The sequence below is a fragment of the Prosopis cineraria genome, unplaced genomic scaffold (genome assembly GCF_029017545.1).
Source record: "Prosopis cineraria cultivar Desert tree isolate PC_DT_omini unplaced genomic scaffold, ASM2901754v1 PC9, whole genome shotgun sequence".
Lineage (NCBI taxonomy): Eukaryota > Viridiplantae > Streptophyta > Magnoliopsida > Fabales > Fabaceae > Prosopis > Prosopis cineraria.
In genome coordinates this window covers 32,774,459-32,794,463 of record NW_026555340.1, presented here as the reverse complement: position 1 = coordinate 32,794,463, position 20,005 = coordinate 32,774,459, and the positions used below count along the sequence as shown (strand labels likewise).

At 34.7% G+C, this 20,005-nt stretch overlaps 2 protein-coding genes across 10 annotated transcripts; one reads left to right on the top strand and one right to left on the bottom strand.

The window, feature by feature from the left end:
* The first annotated feature begins 412 nt into the window (after positions 1-412).
* LOC129320475 (importin beta-like SAD2 homolog) lies at positions 413-12,883 on the top strand. 4 transcript variants are annotated; one of them, XM_054965945.1, is made up of 21 exons: positions 413-629; positions 923-1,095; positions 1,190-1,357; positions 1,813-1,923; positions 2,003-2,080; positions 3,175-3,371; positions 3,462-3,522; positions 3,849-3,923; positions 4,078-4,155; positions 4,318-4,380; positions 4,458-4,541; positions 4,619-4,797; positions 4,915-4,954; positions 5,046-5,189; positions 5,326-5,445; positions 5,530-5,745; positions 6,445-6,627; positions 7,712-8,393; positions 10,773-10,981; positions 11,788-11,923; positions 12,448-12,883. In XM_054965945.1, the coding sequence occupies exons 1-21, from the start codon at positions 488-490 to the stop codon at positions 12,603-12,605; spliced, it is 3,297 nt and encodes a 1,098-aa protein (XP_054821920.1). In that variant the 5' UTR covers positions 413-487; the 3' UTR covers positions 12,606-12,883. The 4 variants fall into 4 exon arrangements, with proteins under 4 accessions (XP_054821920.1, XP_054821919.1, XP_054821921.1 ...); XM_054965944.1 differs by having other exon boundaries at positions 413-659; XM_054965946.1 differs by lacking the exon at positions 2,003-2,080 and having other exon boundaries at positions 413-659.
* Positions 12,884-14,521: 1,638 nt separating this feature from the next.
* LOC129320225 (uncharacterized) lies at positions 14,522-18,498 on the bottom strand. 6 transcript variants are annotated; one of them, XM_054965542.1, is made up of 10 exons: positions 18,168-18,496; positions 16,779-17,180; positions 16,571-16,674; positions 16,394-16,499; positions 16,172-16,264; positions 16,018-16,110; positions 15,764-15,886; positions 15,560-15,660; positions 15,002-15,077; positions 14,522-14,919 (listed from the first exon to the last, which is right to left on the bottom strand). In XM_054965542.1, exons 2-10 carry the CDS (start codon positions 17,178-17,180, stop codon positions 14,914-14,916), a joined length of 1,104 nt encoding a protein of 367 aa, XP_054821517.1. In that variant the 5' UTR covers positions 18,168-18,496; the 3' UTR covers positions 14,522-14,913. The 6 variants fall into 6 exon arrangements, 5 of the variants coding, with proteins under 5 accessions (XP_054821517.1, XP_054821515.1, XP_054821518.1 ...); XM_054965540.1 differs by having other exon boundaries at positions 14,522-14,890; positions 18,168-18,490; XM_054965543.1 differs by having other exon boundaries at positions 14,522-14,890; positions 16,779-17,130; positions 18,168-18,488.
* Between the last annotated feature and the right edge of the window lie 1,507 nt (positions 18,499-20,005).

Sequence of the window (20,005 nt, the reverse complement as noted above, 5' to 3'; positions counted from 1 at the left end):
AACCGTTTTAAATTTCAATGGGTTTTTCTTTTTAATTTTTTCCTTTAAATCTTGTTGGTTCATCAATGAGATCATGTGACAATTGACATAAGGCTTATTTGGTAATTTATTTTAAAAACAATTTTTTATTTTTTAAAATAAAAAAATATGTTTGATAATATATTTTTAAAATATATTTAAAAAGATAAGATATTATTTTGAAAAAAAAATAAAAACAATATTTACGTGTTTTGAAAAATAAAAAAACATATTTTTTTTTATTTGTAAAATATGTTTTACATAGCATTCATTTTAAAAATAATAAAATAAAAATAATTTGAAACGGCAGATATTCCCACAAGGACGAGTCCAAGATTCCGAAAAGCTTCGTAATTATAAATGTCTCCCGCGGGCTATTAGTGTTCCCGCCAACTGCTTCTGAACTCTGGAGAGTGAAGACGACTTATAGGGTTTTCCGAACCAGAGTTGCCGTAACAAATCCGAGAGCATGGATGAGGTTACACAGATCGCTCAGCTGCTTAAGCTGACACTCAGTTCAGACGACAACGCCATTCGTGTCGCCACCGATTCGCTCGATCGTCTATCTGTTAACCCAAACTTTCCATTCTGTCTGCTCTCCATTGCCTCAGGTCTTTTTCATTTCCAAGTTCTGAACTCCGGTAAAAAGAATTTCAAGTTCTAAATTGTGAAATTCGTAATTTAATTTCGTTGCTCATTTAAACAATATGACCCTTCAGTTCCATTTATTAAAGAACTTTCGGCCTATAGTTATTGCTTTGTGCTACTGGCCTTGACCGCAGAATGGAATGTTAATAGCTATTTAGAAGGATCCCCTAATGTAATTCCTCTATTAGAGCCTGTGTAATATCAACCCGTTCGTTCCCCATCTGAATCTGAAATGGTTTTTGTCGCATATTTACAGGAGAGGAAAGTCAAGGTCTGAATATTTCTGCTGCCGCCTACCTAAAGAACTTCACTCGGCGGAAAATTGAGAGTGACCGTGCATTTTTCAAGTTGAGCAAGGAGTTTAAGGATCAGCTGATTCAAGCTTTGCTTCAAGCTGAACCCTCTGTTCTGAAAATTTTGGTTGAAGTGGTATGTGTACTTGATTTTTATTCTTCACTCGTCTTTGCTTGTTGCATCTTTTTAGTTAGATTGCTTATACATCTGAGCTTTTCTTTGGTGGCAGTTCCGGGTGATAGCTGTTGCCGAGTTTGTTAAGGAGAATTTGTGGGCAGATCTTGTGCCTAATCTGCGATCTGCTATTCAAAACAGTAATCTTGTTAACAGTCTAAACTCTAAATGGAACACCATCAATGCTCTTACTGTTCTTCATGCACTTCTTAGACCCTTCCAGGTACTCAATATCTTAGCTTGCATGATTTTTTGGATCCCCCCCCCCCGGTTTTTTTCCTTTCATTCTCTAATAAAGTTGTGTATGAAGAAAATGACCCTTGATTGGTGTGTAAAATCTATTTTTTTTTTATCTTAAATACTTGAAGTTGAGAGTTTCTGCTAATTATGCGATCTGAAATAGTATTTTACTTTCAATTTATTTTCAGTGTATCAAAAAAATATTTTGCAGTTTTAATTCACATCATGCATCTGCATCCCATTAATTGTCGGTGCTCTGATGCTAGCCTGTTTCTTGATGATCAGTTGAACTTCCCAGAGTTTGTTTGAAAGCTGTTATGTTTATTAGACCTGTGCAAAAAATTTGAAAAGCATGAAATTGCGACAAGTGACAACAATTGTATATGATATTCTTTTGTCTTTTGACCTGAATTAAAATTCCAATACTTCAATTCACAGTATTTTCTGAATCCTAAAGTTGCCAAGGAGACAGTACCACCTCAACTGGAGCTTATAGCTGCAGAAATTCTCGTGCCTTTGCTTGAATTATTCCATCATTTTGTCAAAAAGGTATTGTATGTTTCCGCTTTGCTTTGTTTTCATACCTTATAAGCTGTGCATCTCTGTGATTATATCATGCATGGATCAGGCTTTAGCAACTCATGACAGAGCAGGTATAGAAATGGAGAAAATCCTTCTGACTGTCTGCAAATGCCTACATTTTGCTGTAAGTAATGGTTTGATATCTGTATATGGGATGAACAAGAATCTATAAATCAGTTAGTGTCTGCATGCATTTCAGAAATATTCAATCAAAGTGGATCTATATCCTACAAATTTTTTAATCTTATAATGACATGCTGCAGTGGCCTTCTGCCTTGCTCGCAATATCTATGCTGTGTTGGAATAATCTATTTATGATAAGTCCTCTTTCCTGGATGCTATAGTTGGTTCTAGACACTAGTTTTTGGCCCTTGCTAGTCCCATTTGACATTCTTCAGCCATAAATTCTGTAATGGACCCAGAAAAATTAGTATATAGGGGAAAATAATACATATTCTAAAATACATTTTTTCAACAAATATAATTATAAATATCTGTTGACAAGACGACAATATAATTTATTAAAATTCAATATGAAAAAACAATACTGAAGTTATACAATTATAAGAACATAAAAAATAAAATTATCTCAATATAAGCTGTATTTATATTAAAAGTCATACAATAAGTTTTAGTTTGTATGGCAGTGAAATTGTTAATAGGAGGGAGTAAATGGAATTTTTCATGGGGGCACATATGTAAGTTTCTAGAAATGAATGGGGTGATAATTGAATTTTTGGGATAGAATACGTGCTTCTAACTTTTTAGTGGGGGCAAGTGCCCCCACAATGATCGTGGGTCCGCCCTGCCATAATGCCACTGATTCTAGGCAAAATATGCTTCCCTTTATTATATAGGCGAGTAGATTCATAAGCGGAGAGCAAATTGGTAATTTACTATCGGTTAATGAACTTGAAGTTGATAAACATCAACTGTAGCTTCAGTTTTTCTTATATATATTTTACCTAGTTTATGTAATTTCTGAGTTGCTGATGGGCCATTGGTTCTTCCCTGCACAATAGATTATTAGTAGCTCTTGTGATTCAGTTTTCTCTGTTGTTTTTTATTATTTGACCCTTGCTATAGCTCTTGTTCTTTCTTTTAATTTTTTTTTTGTTTTTGTTTTTTGGGTTCATCCTTGTTATAATATTTTTTTTTAAGTATTCACTTGACTTCCTTTCCTCACTTCTATTGTAAATTATTTGAAAACTCTTGTAGATAAGGTCGTATATGCCTTCTACTTTAGTTCCTCTACTCCCTTCATTCACTCGTGACCTGATTAGCATTTTGGGTTCTCTGAGATTTGATTGTGTGGTTACTTTAGAAGACGGGTACTTGACAAGACTGAAGACAGGAAAAAGAAGTCTATTCATCTTCTCTTCCCTCATCACCCGTCACCGGAAGCATTCTGATAAGTAATACAGTGATTAACAACTTTTGTTTATTGAATGGAATTATTTTTGTATACATACATTGAGTAAGATATGCATTGCTTCCATTTTCAGGTTGATGCCAGAAATCATTAACTGTGTTCTAAACATTGTCAATTTTAGCAAGAATATCAGTGTAAGATAAGTTCTTTGATTCCTCCTCTTATTGTTGTGGCATTAGTTAGCTTGATACCATGAACAATGGCAATGCTTATTTGTTTCCAGTTCTTTGACTGCCAAAGTTCTGATATTATCACTCATGAAAAAAACTTACATAATATCAACTCACCATTGGTTGATGTGTTATTAACCACCAGTCTCCTGCTATATCTTGATGTCACTGCTTTGTGTGCTTTGACAATTTTTCTGTATGATTCTGGACTTGAGTTTTCCTCACTGTTTATTACTATGTTTCCTGCATTTTGGGAATGGCTAATTTAAGCAGTTATGTTACTTTTGCAGAAACTTGATTTCATGTCGGAGAGGATATTGTCCTTGGGATTTGATGTAATTTCACATGTACTGGAAACCAGGCTGGTAAGTTTCATCATTGTATTTTTTATATTGGCAAGTTCTAATTTAAGATAACAAATTATAATTATTTTAAATAAGAATTTCAATTGTTAGGACTGCCCTCTTGATGGTCTATATCTTCACTGAAATATTCAACTTTTATATGGTTCATTTACAGGGATGGCGACTAGTTTCACCACATTTTATGTCTCTGTTGGACTCTGCAATCTTCCCAGCATTGGCAATGAATGACAAGGTCAGAAATCTTTTTTCCCCCTTTTTGGGTGAAGGAAGGTTAGAAACCTTTAAATGAAAGGGAAAATTGCAACCTTCGTTGAGATTACTTTATTACTAGTCAATAATATTGTGTTGCTTAATGTGAATGATTTTGAGTTTATGGTGAAATTGTTTTGTATAGGATGTCTCTGAGTGGGAAGAAGATGCAGATGAGTATCTTCGAAAGAACCACCCATCAGAAATTGTATGAAAAGTAATGATCCTTTTTGCTGCTGTTTTACATTTTTCCTTGTTATTTCTGAACTTCTTTTTAAATGTCAGGATGAAATTTCTGGATGGAGGGAGGATTTATTCACAGCCAGAAAAAGTGCAACGAACTTACTTGGAGTTATTTCAATGTCAAAGGTCACCAATTGATGAAAGTTCCTTGGACTATTTCATTTTGTTTTTACTATAGCTCACATCATCTTTAATTCATACAGGGGCCTCCATTAGCAGCTTCTAGTGAGTGTTTATCAGCTTCAACAAAACGGAAAAAAGGTGAAAAGAACAAGAGAAGCAATCATCTCCGCTCAATGGGGGAATTATTGGTGCTTCCATTTTTGTCTAAATTTCCCATTCCTTCCAATGCCAATTGGTCTCAAGACAACATCCTAAATGAGTGAGTTTCAGTAAATGGTTCATGTGTTAGATGATTGATTTTCCTTTCGCCCCTTTTAGTAGTTCATGTGTTGTTTTTATCACATCTTAATTATTGCTATGACATGAGCCATGGCAGTTACTTTGGCGTTCTGGTTGCATATGGTGGGTTACAAGATGTAAGGACATATTGCCATTTTTTCATCCAATGGTCAGTTTCTGAACTTGGATTAACAATAGTAAATTGAATTTGTGCGTTTTCTTGTACAGTTTCTGAGGGAGCAAGAACCTCATTATAAAATAAGTCTGGTTCAAACACGGATTCTACCATTGTATACTTTGGCTGTGTGCCTACCATATTTGGTTGCGAGTGCAAACTGGGTACTTGGAGAACTAGGTTCCTGTCTGCCAGAAGTAAGACAATTTCTTAATCATACTATCATAAGCCTTTACAAATATATTGTAGCTTTATGCTTTCTTGTGACTGTTATGTTACAATAATTTTGAACACATTTTGGATAAACCCTAATTAGTTTCTATGTTATTTCAGGAGATGAGTGCTGATGTATATTCTCAATTGCTCAAGGCATTGGTCATGCCAGATAAGCAGGATCTGTCTTGCTATCCTGTGCGGGTTTCTGCTGCGGGGGCAATTATTACACTCATTGATGTGATTTCTAGATCCCTGTTTCACTGTGGGTCATGAGTGGGCGATATTGTTCTTATTTGTCACACAGTTATCCCTTCTTTTCAGAATGACTACATGCCACCCGAGTGGCTACCTCTTCTCCAAGTAGTAATTGGCAATATTGGAAATGATGATAACGAGAGCTCCATCTTATATCAGCTTCTGAGCTCTCTGATAGAAGCTGGAGATGAGAAAATCGCAATCCATGTCCCATTTCTTGTCTCATCGTTAGTTGCTGCAGTTTCAAAATGTATAATCCCCAATCTGGAGCCTTGGCCTCAGGTATTTACTGGTCATTATTGCTTTGTTGTCGGTTGATAATCACTTCTACTTGTTATTTCTGGAGTAATAACTAATATCAATTAATTGAAAGCATGTTAATATAAAATATTTAAATACGGGTTAAAAAATTGAGTCTGAATGCAATTGTTTTTTCATCTTGGCATTTATGGATTTGAGTTGGGGGGAAATTTTTAAGCTAATACCTTATACGCTTTGCAAACTTAAATTCTCTCTCTTGAGTCATTTCTGAATCTCCTCCTCTTTCTTATGTGCAGATGTTTCTGCTGAAGTGCGTAGTTATTAATGCATGTCATTGTCATATGGTGTACTGTCTTTATTTTGTGGGTCTTAATTCATCTGCATGCCTCCTATCATCAATTCAACGTAGAGAGGACTTCTTCATTGATAAAATTAATTACAGTGATTTTGGAGTTCTCACTTGTATTTTTGTCTAAATATCTTGTGCAGAATTGTATTTTGTATTCTTATATCAATGAGTTGTTTTGTTTGATGACATGTATATAGAACTTCCTGTCTGTTATTTCTGTCTGTTCTGGAATAAAATACGTCATCATTAATGCATTGACCTGGAGGAAAGGAATTCACTATAACTGACTCAGTAAATTGAGAGAAGGTATGAGAAATTCATAGTTAGTGGTAAACATTGCAATGTTCAATTTGGGTATCTCTTTACAATAGGTGGTAGTACGCGCATTTGCAGCACTGGCAGTGATGGCTCAGACTTGGGAAAGCTTTAAGCCTGAAGAGACATCTGAGTCAAACATGTCTCCTGAAAAATGGGCTTCTGATCAGGCTGCAATTTGTAGGGCCTTTGCTGAACTCTTGCAGCAGGCTTGGCTTGCACCTCTATGCTGCACCCTGGTTAGTTTAGGTTCCTTTAATGCTCCAAACCTGAGATGACTGTTGATATCGCTTAATGTTTCCAGGGCTTCCTTTTTGTTAATGAAAATCCTCATATATCTTCATACATGTCTTACAAGGTTCATTTGTGCTTTGCAAGATACAATATCCCAAAAGAAGAGGTTTTATAATTTTTTTCATGTGATATTGTATGAATTGATAGTTGTTTGAGGTAGGCTTTATCGATTATATCATTGTTAACATGTTTCTGATGGATGATCTTTTAATAGAGAGAGCATCTTAGCCAGCTGGTTTTTCTGTTGTCATATTCTTAGTGCTGGTTTGGTCCTATTAGTTTGACGGAAATGTGAAGCATCAATATCCAGGTATAATTGGATTGGCAAAAACATTGTGGCAATTATTTGGGAGGATCCTGTACAAACTCTAGTAAGTATTAGTATAATGTATGAGAGTTGGACCAGGCCCCAGCCCATAATTTATCAATAGTGCATTTGTATGAGAGCAGGTGAACTTTAGTTCAGTTCACTGACTTTACATTGAGCTCATGCATTTATTGATCGAGTTTCTCCAAGTCAGTGTATTCACATTATGTTGCTAAAATGTTAAGCTTTCAGAATATTAGTAACCTTTGTTCCCCCTCTTTATCTCAACAGCTACTCGGAGGTCTGTGTCATGTATTTTTTTTCAGGCTGTTAATTGTTATGAGCTGAATGTTTTTAGGCTGTGCTATTCTGAATGGAAATTAACCATATCATGTATTGTTGATTACCGTTAATTATCATGAGCCAGTACATTTTGATATTAAATAAGGTGTGGAAGGATGAATATCTTATGTCCCCCCTTTTCCCTCAATATACCAAGGTTTCAACTCTTCAAAGCCCATTTAAAACCATGATCCCTATTTAGTGTGACTATCATTTTTCCCCCAGCAGTATTTGCTATGTATTAAATTTATTTGCGCCGGTCAGACTTCTCTATTGTTTCCTGATAATGGAAACCTTTCCTTGATCAAATCTTTTGCATCATATTTTAACATTCTTTATCTTTCATTAAAAAATGTTTCATTGTACTTGAATCTAAAAAGGATCAACAAGGGCAGCGTTCTACCCCTTTGTCATGCATAGAAGATCTGTCAACATTGCTCCGATTCGTTATGCTCTCTATTACCGGAGATCATATGATTCAAGAACTTAAAGTGATGGAGTTACTGTCAGTTTGGGCTGATGTGGTTGCAGAATGGCATGCTTGGGAAGAATCAGAGGATTTATCAATTTTTTATTGCATTAAGGAAGCTGTAAATCTAGATCAGAAATATGGGCTGAAAAAGTTTCTTGTGAAACAGATGCCATCCCCTCCAGCTCCTCCTGTACCTGAACGTTCAGTTATAGAGAGCATTTCTGCTTTCATTAGTGAGGCTATTTTGCAATATCCATCTGCAGCATGGAGGGCTTGCTCTTGTGTTCATTTAATCTTACATTGCCCAACCTACTCACTTGAAACTGAAGGTATAAAGCAGTCATTAGCTGTTGCTTTTAGCCAGGCAGCCTTCACTCGTTTTAGAGAAGAACAAAGCAAGCCATGCTCACTCTGGAAACCTTTATTGCTCGCAATTTCCTCATGCTACTTGTGTTATCCTGATACTGTGGAGGGTATTCTGGAGAAGGGTGAAGAGGGAGGCGTTGCAATTTGGGCTTCTGCTTTGTGTCATGTATCCAATAGCTCTTTTGACGCTGGTCTCACTGCTGAATCTGATATGAAGTTAATAGGTAAGTATTTTGCTTTCAGACCTTATTTTGATCAATTGATTTGCTTTAACTGAGCTGTATCATAAATGTCCAATGACTCCATTGTATTGCTTCTTCATTCTGCCTAAATCACTCTATATGGAAGTTTAGTAGGGAGCAAAAAAAGTAGGGTAGATGACATTCAAGGGCTTTCAAAGAACATTAATTATAATTAAGAGCCATGAATTTTTTATATTCTCAAAAAAGACCATGGTCCTTGGTTGAAATTGAAATTCTTTTGAGTTAATCTTTTTATCACTCATCTTTGGTATTCTCATTGCTATCTATAACATTTTTAATACTCATTTTTAAAATTTTTTCAATGCTCATCTTTCGGATGTGTTTGGTTAGGGGGTTTTGGAGGAGAGGGGAGAGGAGTGGAAGGGACCTCCCCCTCGTTTGGTTAAGAAATTTTGGAGGGGAGGGGAGACCCTTCCCTCATATTGCTCCCTTCCAAATTGGGGTTTTTTTGGAGGGGAGCTAATTTTTTGACTATTTCACCCTTATTTATTTTTTAATATTCTAAGTATACCTATAGCTAAAAAAAAAAAAACTCTTTTTCATATTAGATTGTGCTTCACTCCTAGACCTCAACTGACCTCATTGGATTTAAAAAAAAAATTATAATTCATCATATTTTATTATATATTTAAGGGAGTTATTTATTTTGTATAAAAAATTGTTATCATTATAATTATTTGTTTAATTTTTTTTTGTTCACAGATAGACAATATGATAGGATGGGAATGAATTTTTAAGAAATCATGCAATTTAAATTGAGGTGTAAAATTATTTTCTACAAGGAACAATTAAAAAAATTTTAAACTAATGTACAGGCATATAATAGTAACTTAGTTATTATATCCCCTTCCCTCCCCTTCTAAACCAAACAAAGGATCATTAACCCCTCTCCTCTCCCCTCCCCTCCAACAAAACCAAACAAAGTAATATTAAAACCCTCCCCTTGAACCAAACACCCTTCATGTTTTCAGCATGAACTTTTTTTTTTAGTACTCATTTTTTATATTTTTAGTACTCAACTTTAATATTTCAGCACTCATCTATAACTTCTTCAATACTCCTTTTTTAATACTAATCTTTAGTATTTTCAAATGTCTGTACTTATCTTTCATGTTTTTGGCACTAACTTTTATTTTATTTTTGTATTGAAAACATTGAACTAATGAGTATTGAAAGATATCAGTGATCACTACTAAAAATATCAAAGATGCACTGGGCTTGAGGAGCATATGCGTTAGTTTCATGAGGATACATATAAATGAGTATGACACCACATATCAACCCAAAACCTTAAGGCATTGAGTTTATGGGGTCCTTTCCACTCATATACCTCTTATCTAACCCATTTTTATTTGACGGGGGACTTTCTTTTCACACTAAGTGAAGTCCACTCACACTTGACAACCCAATAATCTCCTCCTTAAGTGTGAGTTTATCATTGACCACACAAACATGCTCCCCCAATTCGCCCACACTTTGAAGCTATTAATAGCTTAGCTTAATAACATTTATGGGCTTCTAAGGTTTTTTTCCACCGTCTTCACACTGGGTCCCTTTCCAAAACCAAGCTTTGATACCACTTGTTGAGCCCAGGGAGTATATTAGAAGGGGGAGAACATAGCTGGGTCACTCAATGGCTCTAAGAAGACATATATAAGTGAGTATGACATCACATTTTAACCCAAAACCTTAAGGCATTGAGTTCGTAGGTCCTTTTCACTTATATCCTCTTATCTAGCCATATTCCATTTGATGTGAGACTTTCTCTCCACACCAAGTGGAGTCCACTCACACTTGACAACCCAACAAGATGAGTATTAAAGAGATCAAACATGAGTACTGAAAAAATTAACTGAAAAAATTTCAATTCCAGCTAAGGTCGTTGGTCTTTTTGAAAATTTTCAAAATATAAGGTTCTTAATTGTAGTTAATATTCTTAGATGGTCCTTGAATGTCATGTATCCTAAAAAATATAACTTGTTAGATAAGATATACTTGAAACAGAAGGCGAGGCAATTACAGATGGAGTAACAAATAGCCAAATGCTCCAGAAGACTTGTAAATGTTAAAGAAGTGTTCCAGCTCTTAGCTTATCTTTTATAGTGAATCCATCAAAAAAAGCCATGCACCCAATTCTATCCCATAATTATGTAAAGGCAGAGATATGACCTCAGATATTTAATAGTAATTGTTTCTACTGTGAAATTATGTTTAATAGTAAACATAATGGAATGGTCTAATCTATTTGCACCAACTGTATGATTTTTTTTTTGGGAATTCTGAAATGTGGAAGCTGCTGAATTTTGTTTGACCTTTATTTATATTCTTGGTGAATGTTAGTGATGACGCTGGCCAAGTTGATCGAGCAACTTTTGAGACAAGGGAAGTCAGGCGCTGTTTCTTTGCAGGACTGCTTTATTTCACTGTTGGATGTATCTGTGCGATTGAAAGAAGTACAGGAAGGCAAAGGGGAGGAAGAAGAAACTGAAGAATCTGAAAATGAGGAGGATGATGAGGAAAGCGACAGTGACTTTGAAGATGATGATGAGGTTTGCTTTTTTAGTTTCTTCATTTATCTCATATCTCTTAGAAGTATTGTCTATAGCACGTCAGCATATTCTGAGGTTAGGACCTCCTACCTTTTTTTCTGTGTGTAGCCAACTGGGGCGTCTGACTTAGAAGTATATAATTCTGGTGAAACTTGAAAGCGTCATCTAGATGATTGATCAATGATTCAAGACAAGTAACCCAAAATGACCCCTTTGGCCCTTTGTTGTTATGTTCTTTATCAACTGTTTTTTGCTCATCATACTCCATTTGGTGTTACTTCGGTTTGTAATTGAACAAAGAGGAAGGAAATGTCGTGATGTGTAAATGAGGAGAGGGAATTCATGCTTGATTTTTTAATGGCATACAATTTTAAGACTGTAAACACTTGTCAAAAAGTTTTTCGCCAAGACATAGAATCCCAGTGATGGAATAAGAGTATAAAGGGGATGGTCAAACACTAAAGAAAGTGTTTGAGATCCTTGCATTAATGCAACAATGTTGCAAATTAAGGAAGGTATCGGCTAGAAGGAAACTAGGAAAGCAATGAACAAGGCGTTGTCTCGAACTTTTGTGGAGTTCTACTAGGATTTAGGGACAAATAATGGTTAATAAGGAAACGAAATCAAGAGCTTTGGGCCAATGTAACATCTATTGAATAAGGAAAAGCTTTTATTACAGATGAAGATGTTTGAGAAAGATGGGAGTGCTACTTTTATAAGCTTTTCAATGACGGATTGGGCCATGTGCAGCGTTTGCTTTGTTTTCTTATTTACTCTTTAAAAAAAAAATTTCTTGCTTGATTTAGGACTCTGAGGCTGAGGAATATGAAGAAACAGAAGAAGAATTTCTTAGTAGGTATGCTAAAGCTGCCGAGGCATTGGAAAATGGTTCAATCATTGAAGAGGGAGATGTGGAAGATGAAGAACCGGAGACAGAATTAGGTAAGGCTTGAATATGGAATACTCTCTCCAGTTTTATTTATAAGTCATTTCTATCAACCTCATTAATATCAATACAACAAAAGTATAAAGAATAAAATTTTGTGAAATTACAAACATATCCCTTAAAAAGTAAATAAACTATATAATATTATTTTTTTTTTCTTTCTTACTTTTTAAGGATAATTTAGACATTTTATTTAAAACAAAACATTACTATCAATTTAATGACTTATAAAGTGAACCACTTCACCCTTTTACAAAGTGACCAATAAAGTGGACTGGAGACAATTTATTGTTATTTGGTTTTAGTATTACCATAATTAACTTGAATTCATTTATTGAATCAACAAATATTCCTAGTCAAAGAAAGTTAACAAACATCATGCACGCTTAAAAATTGCTTTTGGAAAGTGATGCAATTGACAAAATGACTTTTTACGTACTCATTTTTGGGGTTATATGTTCATGACTAGAGATGAAAAATATGTTTTAAACCATCTGCCGCTGTCTTGGTGGACATTCAGGTCGCTTGATAGACATAGACGAGAAAAAAGTTCTGTCGTCCTTGATAGACAAATATTCTCATGTGCTCATAAATGGACAAGTTCTGTCCTCGCATCTCGTGGGGAAGTTTCTGAATGCTTTTCCTGAGCATGGGTCGTATTTCCAGCAATGGAGATAAGTATGTCGTGATTTCAAAGTTTCAGAGTTGTGTCTTCGTGATAAGTTTCATATGGAAAACCGCTATTTCAAAGAGTGTAAATCGGAAAAAAAGTTTTTCCCCAAGTATTAAATTACAACTAGTTTTATTGTATGATCTTAATATTTTGGGTTGCGATGTTATTTATGGTCGATAGATTTGAGACATCATATTATGAGAAGTGTAAATATGTGTTTTAGAACATTTTCCCCTTCTACATTGCCTTTTAATGATTATCTTTTTTCCCCATCTTTGCTGAAGCTATTTTGCTGGTAGTTCCCTCCAACTTTAAGCCTTGATGTGAGTCTTACTTTGCGCTGCATCATTTATCATTCTTAAAAGATCGCATTTCATCTAGCGTTGCTACATACATTTGTGTAAGCTGCTAGCTTTTTCTTTCTTTCCTTTTTGTTTGTCTGTTTGTCCCTTTTTTTTTTTTTTTGGCCACTGCTAACCCTAAGCTGCTAGCTGTTCACTGGTAATTACTTTTCTATCATAGCTTATGTATGATAGTTACATTTCAATCTTTTTCCCCCCAAAGCTCAATCCAAAAGCAATTTTAGAAAAATCTGGAAGCGTCTATCTGGGTCGCGCAACGAAAAAAAAAAAAAAGTTATTGGTATGATGTCATCTTCATTAACAAAAAAAAAAAATAAATCTGGAAGAGCTCTTTTATGAATTTTTTTTTTTTAAAGGTGAAATTGTATTAGACAGAGAATGATGCACACCTAGTAGGAGGTCCAAACTCGACTGTTTTTCAGCTTTCACCATTTGAAATATGCAGCACTGTGAATCATGAACAAATATCTATATGAAATAGAATTCCTATCAAAGTTTATAGCAATCAGGGATAGAGTTGCATCAAGAAAAGATGTGAAAAAATACTAAAGGTAATTTTTTTGGCACGTCTTTAATTAGTTAAAATAGCACAATCATTAGGTTATGTTAAGTCAATTTAGTATAGGTTGTCCTCCTTTTGACTCAAATTATAAAATATTTTTGAATAAATTTTCACACATCATTAAATTTTAGTAAATACATTTAACTTTTTTTAAAGAATAAATATAAAAATTTTTAAAAATGTCCTCAATTTAATATATTAAAAAATAAAGAGAAAATATACTATTAAAATATATTTATTCAGTAAAACTTTAATATTCTTAAAATATTTTATATTTTATAATATTAAATTTTTTTGAAAGTGTTTTATCATTTAGGATAGATAAAGTAGTATTTCTAAGCATGTTTACTTGTTTTCATTTTAAAAATTATTTTGTAAATCAATTTTTAAAAATTACTTTTTTAAAATAAAACATTACCAAATGGGTTAAATGACCAATTTTTCAAAATAAACCCTAAAAAGGAAACCAATTTTTCAAAGCATCCGTCCAATCTCCTAAATTGTTCTTATTTAAAAAAAAAAGCTAAATGGTTTAAATGATCCAATCCACTGAATTAAATCTGTTTCACCAACTCTTATTAGAATATGTGAGAATATGCCCGCTGAATGTCAACGTGCTACAATATGGCATGAAAATTTCATATGAAATGCTGGACTAAAATGATGCAGAAGCCAGAAGGGAAGAATTTCTAAATAATTCTCTTTTCTGAAAAAAAAAAAAATCTTTGATGCCATCAGATTAGAAAGAAATAAACCAGATAGTTCTTTTGAGCAAATCACATGAAGTTCATTTTTTCATAATTTTGCAATTTTGCCAAATGACAGAATGCTTCGCGACAATTTATTTTTCTTTCCTACATATTAATTAATTTTTCAAGTCATTCATCCAAACACAAAGGCAATACAATATAAATCTACAATATAAGATGCACGCACACGTAATACATAAAATAAGAGAGAATGATAATTAAATTCCAAATAAATGAACTAATGACAGTTTGATCGCCAACAAAATTTTCTACAAAATAAATTATAAATATTAATTCAAACAATTACAAACTAAAATTTCTGTTACAATTTAAAAGTTACATTTAATACTTAAATACATATTTGCATTTGAAACCCCTGAGTCTATGATAATTTAAATTGATATTTTTAACTTATATTTTAAAAAAAATTATTAAAAACTTAACTGTTATTAATTCATTCTTTTAAGACCCCACTGTCATTCTCCCAAAATAGAACCTACGTTTTTGAAAATAAGTGTGCCATTATCCAGCGATCCATCACTTGGAAGTCAAAACCCAACTAATTGGCCTTTTGCTAACTCTACCAGCACACGTTCCCGAATGCCACAAATTTCCTCCTGAAATGCAATAACTCTTGAGTCTAGATCTGGTAAATTTCTAAAAATCAAAATATATTCTAATAATAAAGAAATGTACAAATAGCTAACATAGTGTTCATGTTGGCTCACCGAAGAAAAAGGTACAATTGTCCCGCACATAATAATGGAGGCCATATATGTCAGCACGAACACACCACAATCATGGCTGCATTAGGGACAATTTCATGAAACAAGAAAAGCAATAAATAACAACACCAGTAGTCGGCTATTTAATAAAAGACAATATGAAACTTGCCTCAATCAATATTGTAGTTAACCGGATTAACATGACATACTTATAAATATGCATTAAGCACAGTTCATTATAACCACATCAGTCGAATCCGGACACTCATTTTTGCCAATTGCCTTGTGGTATAGTCACTATTGGCAGATTGTTGCCTTCACTTGCGCCCGATCACGGGTTCGATTTTACATGCCACCAATTATACTAAACAAAATGGACATCCATTTTGGAATTGGAATTCATGTATCTATATATAATATAAAATTTCTGACAAGCCTCAATATTTATAAACCATGATTAATATGATTCATTTTTCATACTCTATGCAATGCATAAAACTCGCTCAAAGTACAAAAACCTCATTGTGCGTGCGTGTATGCAAAATCAAAATATGACAGTACCCATTTACTTGCTGGGGAATATCCTTTGTATAAATAAAATCCCATGAGTCAGAATCCTCATAACCAAGTACAGTGGCACAAATCCACCGCAGCCAATTTCCCTGGGTAAAAGTTATTAGATCCAATTCAACACAAGATTTGGAAAGGTGTGAACCAAAAAAAGTACTATATCAAGTATATAATAGTTTTAGTGAGAATTCGTACCACTTTTCCTGCATCTTTTTTGTGCCTCCCACTATTCAGGGAATCATAAACAGCCACTGTTTGCTTAAGACAATCAGCAACAGCCAATATATAGTGGCGGTTTATCACACACGGTAAAAATAACTGCCACACCAAATTCCACAAACTGAGAATATATATGAATGTTGTACATGAATACAAAGTTAAAAAAAACATGATTGTAAAACTACACAAATTAAATACTCTATGTACATGATGACCAATGACAAACCTACTCGATTGTGGTGACCCTTCATCAATTTTTTCACCCAACAGAGGTCATCTCTATTATTCAACCTTGCCAAAGCTACAACCTGTAATCCATGGAACTATTTTGATCACTATTATCTAATATTAATAACATAGTAACAAGGGTTTAAGAACCAATACCCCAGCATATGGAGAGATAAAAAAATCAGTGTATTCCTTATCAGGGTAGCAGCGAGCCCATTTCATCAGTATTTCTCCATAACAATGAACAACCTGGGTACAAAGCTTAAAAATGATTATGAAAATAGCTTGCCACCAAGTTACAAAATTTTTCATCATACTAGTCGCTTTGCATATCATGATAACCATACGTATATGAATAAAGAACAAGTTACCACGAACATTATTGTTTAGCCATAATTTATGCAAATCCCGATGACCTTTGTAAACAAGGCATTGAATATCCATGGCTAACAAACCAGAGTCTTGCATTGAAGCATCATCGAACCTACAATGTCATAAAAGTAAGTGAGGGCTACGAATTATATCAAATGGACAAATGGCAACAGAAAGTCACACCTTATGGCATCCCCCTCAGTTGTACCAAATGAATGGCATCTCCACCTCTCCAACGCTTCAGACTCCTCTTGATTTAATCTATATGTAATGTGTCTTCGCACATCCTTTCATCCAAAACCATAAAAAGTTAACATCTAAGTAACAAGTACTTTGGGCAAAAGTTGTCCTCAATGCAAACCTTTAAAACGAACTTAAGAATTGTGATTACCTCAACATCCAACCGTGGAGAGAACTTTAGGGTCTGATCTGATTTTTCCTGTGCATGTTTTGACCTTAAATCATACCCTCTTGAAGGTTGAAATGGAGATTTTTGAATATGGCTAGACCTAGGAGCATGTCTTCTTGACTTGTTCCTTCGAACATACAAGCATTGTGGTGCTTTCATCTTGTCTGAATCTGCCATAACAGTTGAATCAAAAGATGCACTAGCCTTATCATCTCTCTGGCATCTATTTTCCTCGCCCTTTGTTTTATTCATTTCTAATTGAGCCTTCATCTGTTCCAAGCTAATGAATTCTTTCGCTAGTGCCACTATCTTATCACACTTCTCCTTGATTATCCTATCATGATGAACAATGCCACAATTAACATTCTCACCAGCAGTTCCCATCTGAGAATTGCCAACAAAATCAGTTTTGGTCGATCTAGTATCAGTTTATATAGCTAAGGACATTTTTGTAGGCAGGAATAACATTCTCAGCAGCAGTTCCCATCTGATTAAAAGGATAACAAACAGAAAAATTTGCATCCACATTTTTTCACTATTGACTGGCTCTATAATCAACTTGATTCCAAAACAATAAACTTACCCGGTAAATTTCAGTAGCAGATTGTTTTGTGTTATATGCATAAAGGCACAATCTTATAAAATAGGAAGAACGAACTACACCAATCCAAGAAAAATAACAAAAGAAAATTTGGCAGCCTGTGCTTTAATGAGACGGATAAACTCAACATAAATTCCTAACAAAATTAACCAGCAATTTTTTTTTTTAATCCACAAATTAATCAGTGTTACTGATCAAGTTGAGAATCAGACCAAAAAAAAAAGGGGAGGGGATGCATATGCTCCTTTCAACTTAAAGTCACTTGCAAACACCTTTTCGACTATCACCCTTCAGTTTAAAAGTATCTCTTTTTCCATTGATCCGTTACTAGGGATATTTTCTGCCATTTGAAGTTTTGCCATTTGTTGGTTCGAAAGTGGCCAAAGGGAGCATCTCTATTAGCAGTGAAATTAACATATCCTGACGAATGACAGCTCAAATAGGTATTTTTCAGTCGTCGTCTTCTTGTCCCCCTCCCCCCCCCCCCCCCTCCTTTTTTTTTTTGAAGTTACTAGGTGTTTGCAAAGAGCCAACGACTAGAGGTCGAGGCATTTTTTATTTTTCCCAAATAAAAAAAAATAATACTTATCCACGATTAGCCGACAACTACCACCAAGTCCAGACCTAATTTATGCAGCTTCTCACTGACAACTCAAGTTTATCTGCCAAAACTTTAACACTCACAGGCTGAATCAAGCCATCAATGGAGCAAAAGGACGGTAAAAGAGGTCTGGGTAGGAGAAGATAAAGAGGTGGCCGGCGAAACAAACCTTTTAGGTCTCAGTGGTAAAAGGGAGGAGAGGGTGTGAAATTCTGACGAGGGAGAAAATCATCCCTAGGGTCCTTCCTCCTTCGACTCGCAAGCTTGGAGACAAAGAGCCCTTTGATCCGTAAAGAAAAGAAGAATCAAACCCTAACCCCGACGTGATTTCTCTCCTTTCGAAGTTACTCTCAGCGGGCAATGGTTTGAAATTGGCGGTGCCTGGCATTTGAATCAGGACTTCACAATCAGCCGCTTGTTGGCACGCCCGCCAACTGCCATTCTTCCCCGCGCCGGTGCCCGAAGAAGTGAAGTGACGTTGCATTCATCAAATCTCATGTCACAAGGACGCCTTCGGTAATTTATTTGATTTATGAGATTTTGATAAAATTATAATCGAAGTGAGTAACAAAAATTTGTTTGATATAGGGCGAAATCTTAATATAATTTTAATTTTAATAAAATATTTAAAAAAACATCGTGAAGTTTTTTTGAGGAGTAATCTAAACTTTAAGGAAGGATATTTTTGACTTGCCACCACTCTTATTCTTCTTTCTCAGCTTCTTTATAGACCCCCTAACATAACCTTATGCCCTCCTCTTCAGGGCACCATCGTTGCTTTTGGCGGCCTCGTACCTCCGTCTTATGTTGCTGGCTCTTGATTGGCCTACCCAATTTCAAATTCATAGGTCCTAACAGCAAAGTTATCTCTACTAAACAAAGCTTTCACTTGTTGGAATTCGTGGTGGATTCCTGCAAAAACTAAAAATGCGTAAAGTATCAAGAACTAGACAATTGAGAGTCTATTTGACAACAACTTAATTCGATTAAGGAAAAGATAAAGAAAGATGCCTAATTAAAAGTAACTTCAAAGAAGATAATACCTAGACCCCTAGATTGATGCTTTCCTTTATTTTCTTTTTGACTTTGAGGTTTGTTTTGAATTGGTGACAGGGCTTTTGTCAAGCAAAGCAACCTTCATAGTCTTTTATTTTTAAATTTTATGAAGAATTCAATTTTTTATTGCACTGAGCGCATTTACAAAAGAGGAAGAAGAAGAAGAAGTGAGATATGGATTTGGAATCTTGTAGGTGTCGAGGAATAAAGTGGGAAAGTAACAACTTAAGAGTCACAGCAACAATAGCAAGATCTTGTTGGCACGTAAGGTGAATCTCTAAACCAGTCATGCCAACCTCGAATTAAGTGGGTGGGAAGAATGGATATGGGAAGTTGCTATGTTTGTGCCAACTTGTTGGATTACCCATTTGTGCTTTCCTCTCTAAGCACTATCACTACTACTTCTGGCAACCTCATACCTTGTCTTACACTGCCAACCTCTTGATCGACCGGCCCAACTCCAAATCTATAGGTGCTTATGGCAAAGTCTTCTCTCCTAAACAAATCTCTCAATGAGCTGAAACCCAAGCTTGAATTATAACTTCAAAGGAGTTAAAATTGCCATGGCTTCATACTATTAAGAGTTTCAATTCTGTGCCAATCCTGTCACAACTCACAAACCATGCCCAGAGTGCATAGCAATATTAGGAGGAGCGACAAAAGGAGAAAAATGGTGGAAAGTCAAAAATGCCTTTATCAAACATATTTTTAATGGGTCTGCTAGATTTAATAGTGAGGTAATAATGTCTCTTTATTTTAAAGTTTTGAGATAACATTACTTATATTTAAAATAGTAAGCATTTTTCACGAAAAAATTTCATGATATCTTTATGCTTTAATTTTTTAATAAATATATTTATTTAAAATAAGAAAAGATAAAATTGCCCTCTCAAAAAAGGGAAAGCTCTCAACCTCTCCCCCATCCTTCTTCTTCACGGCATCAAACCAAAA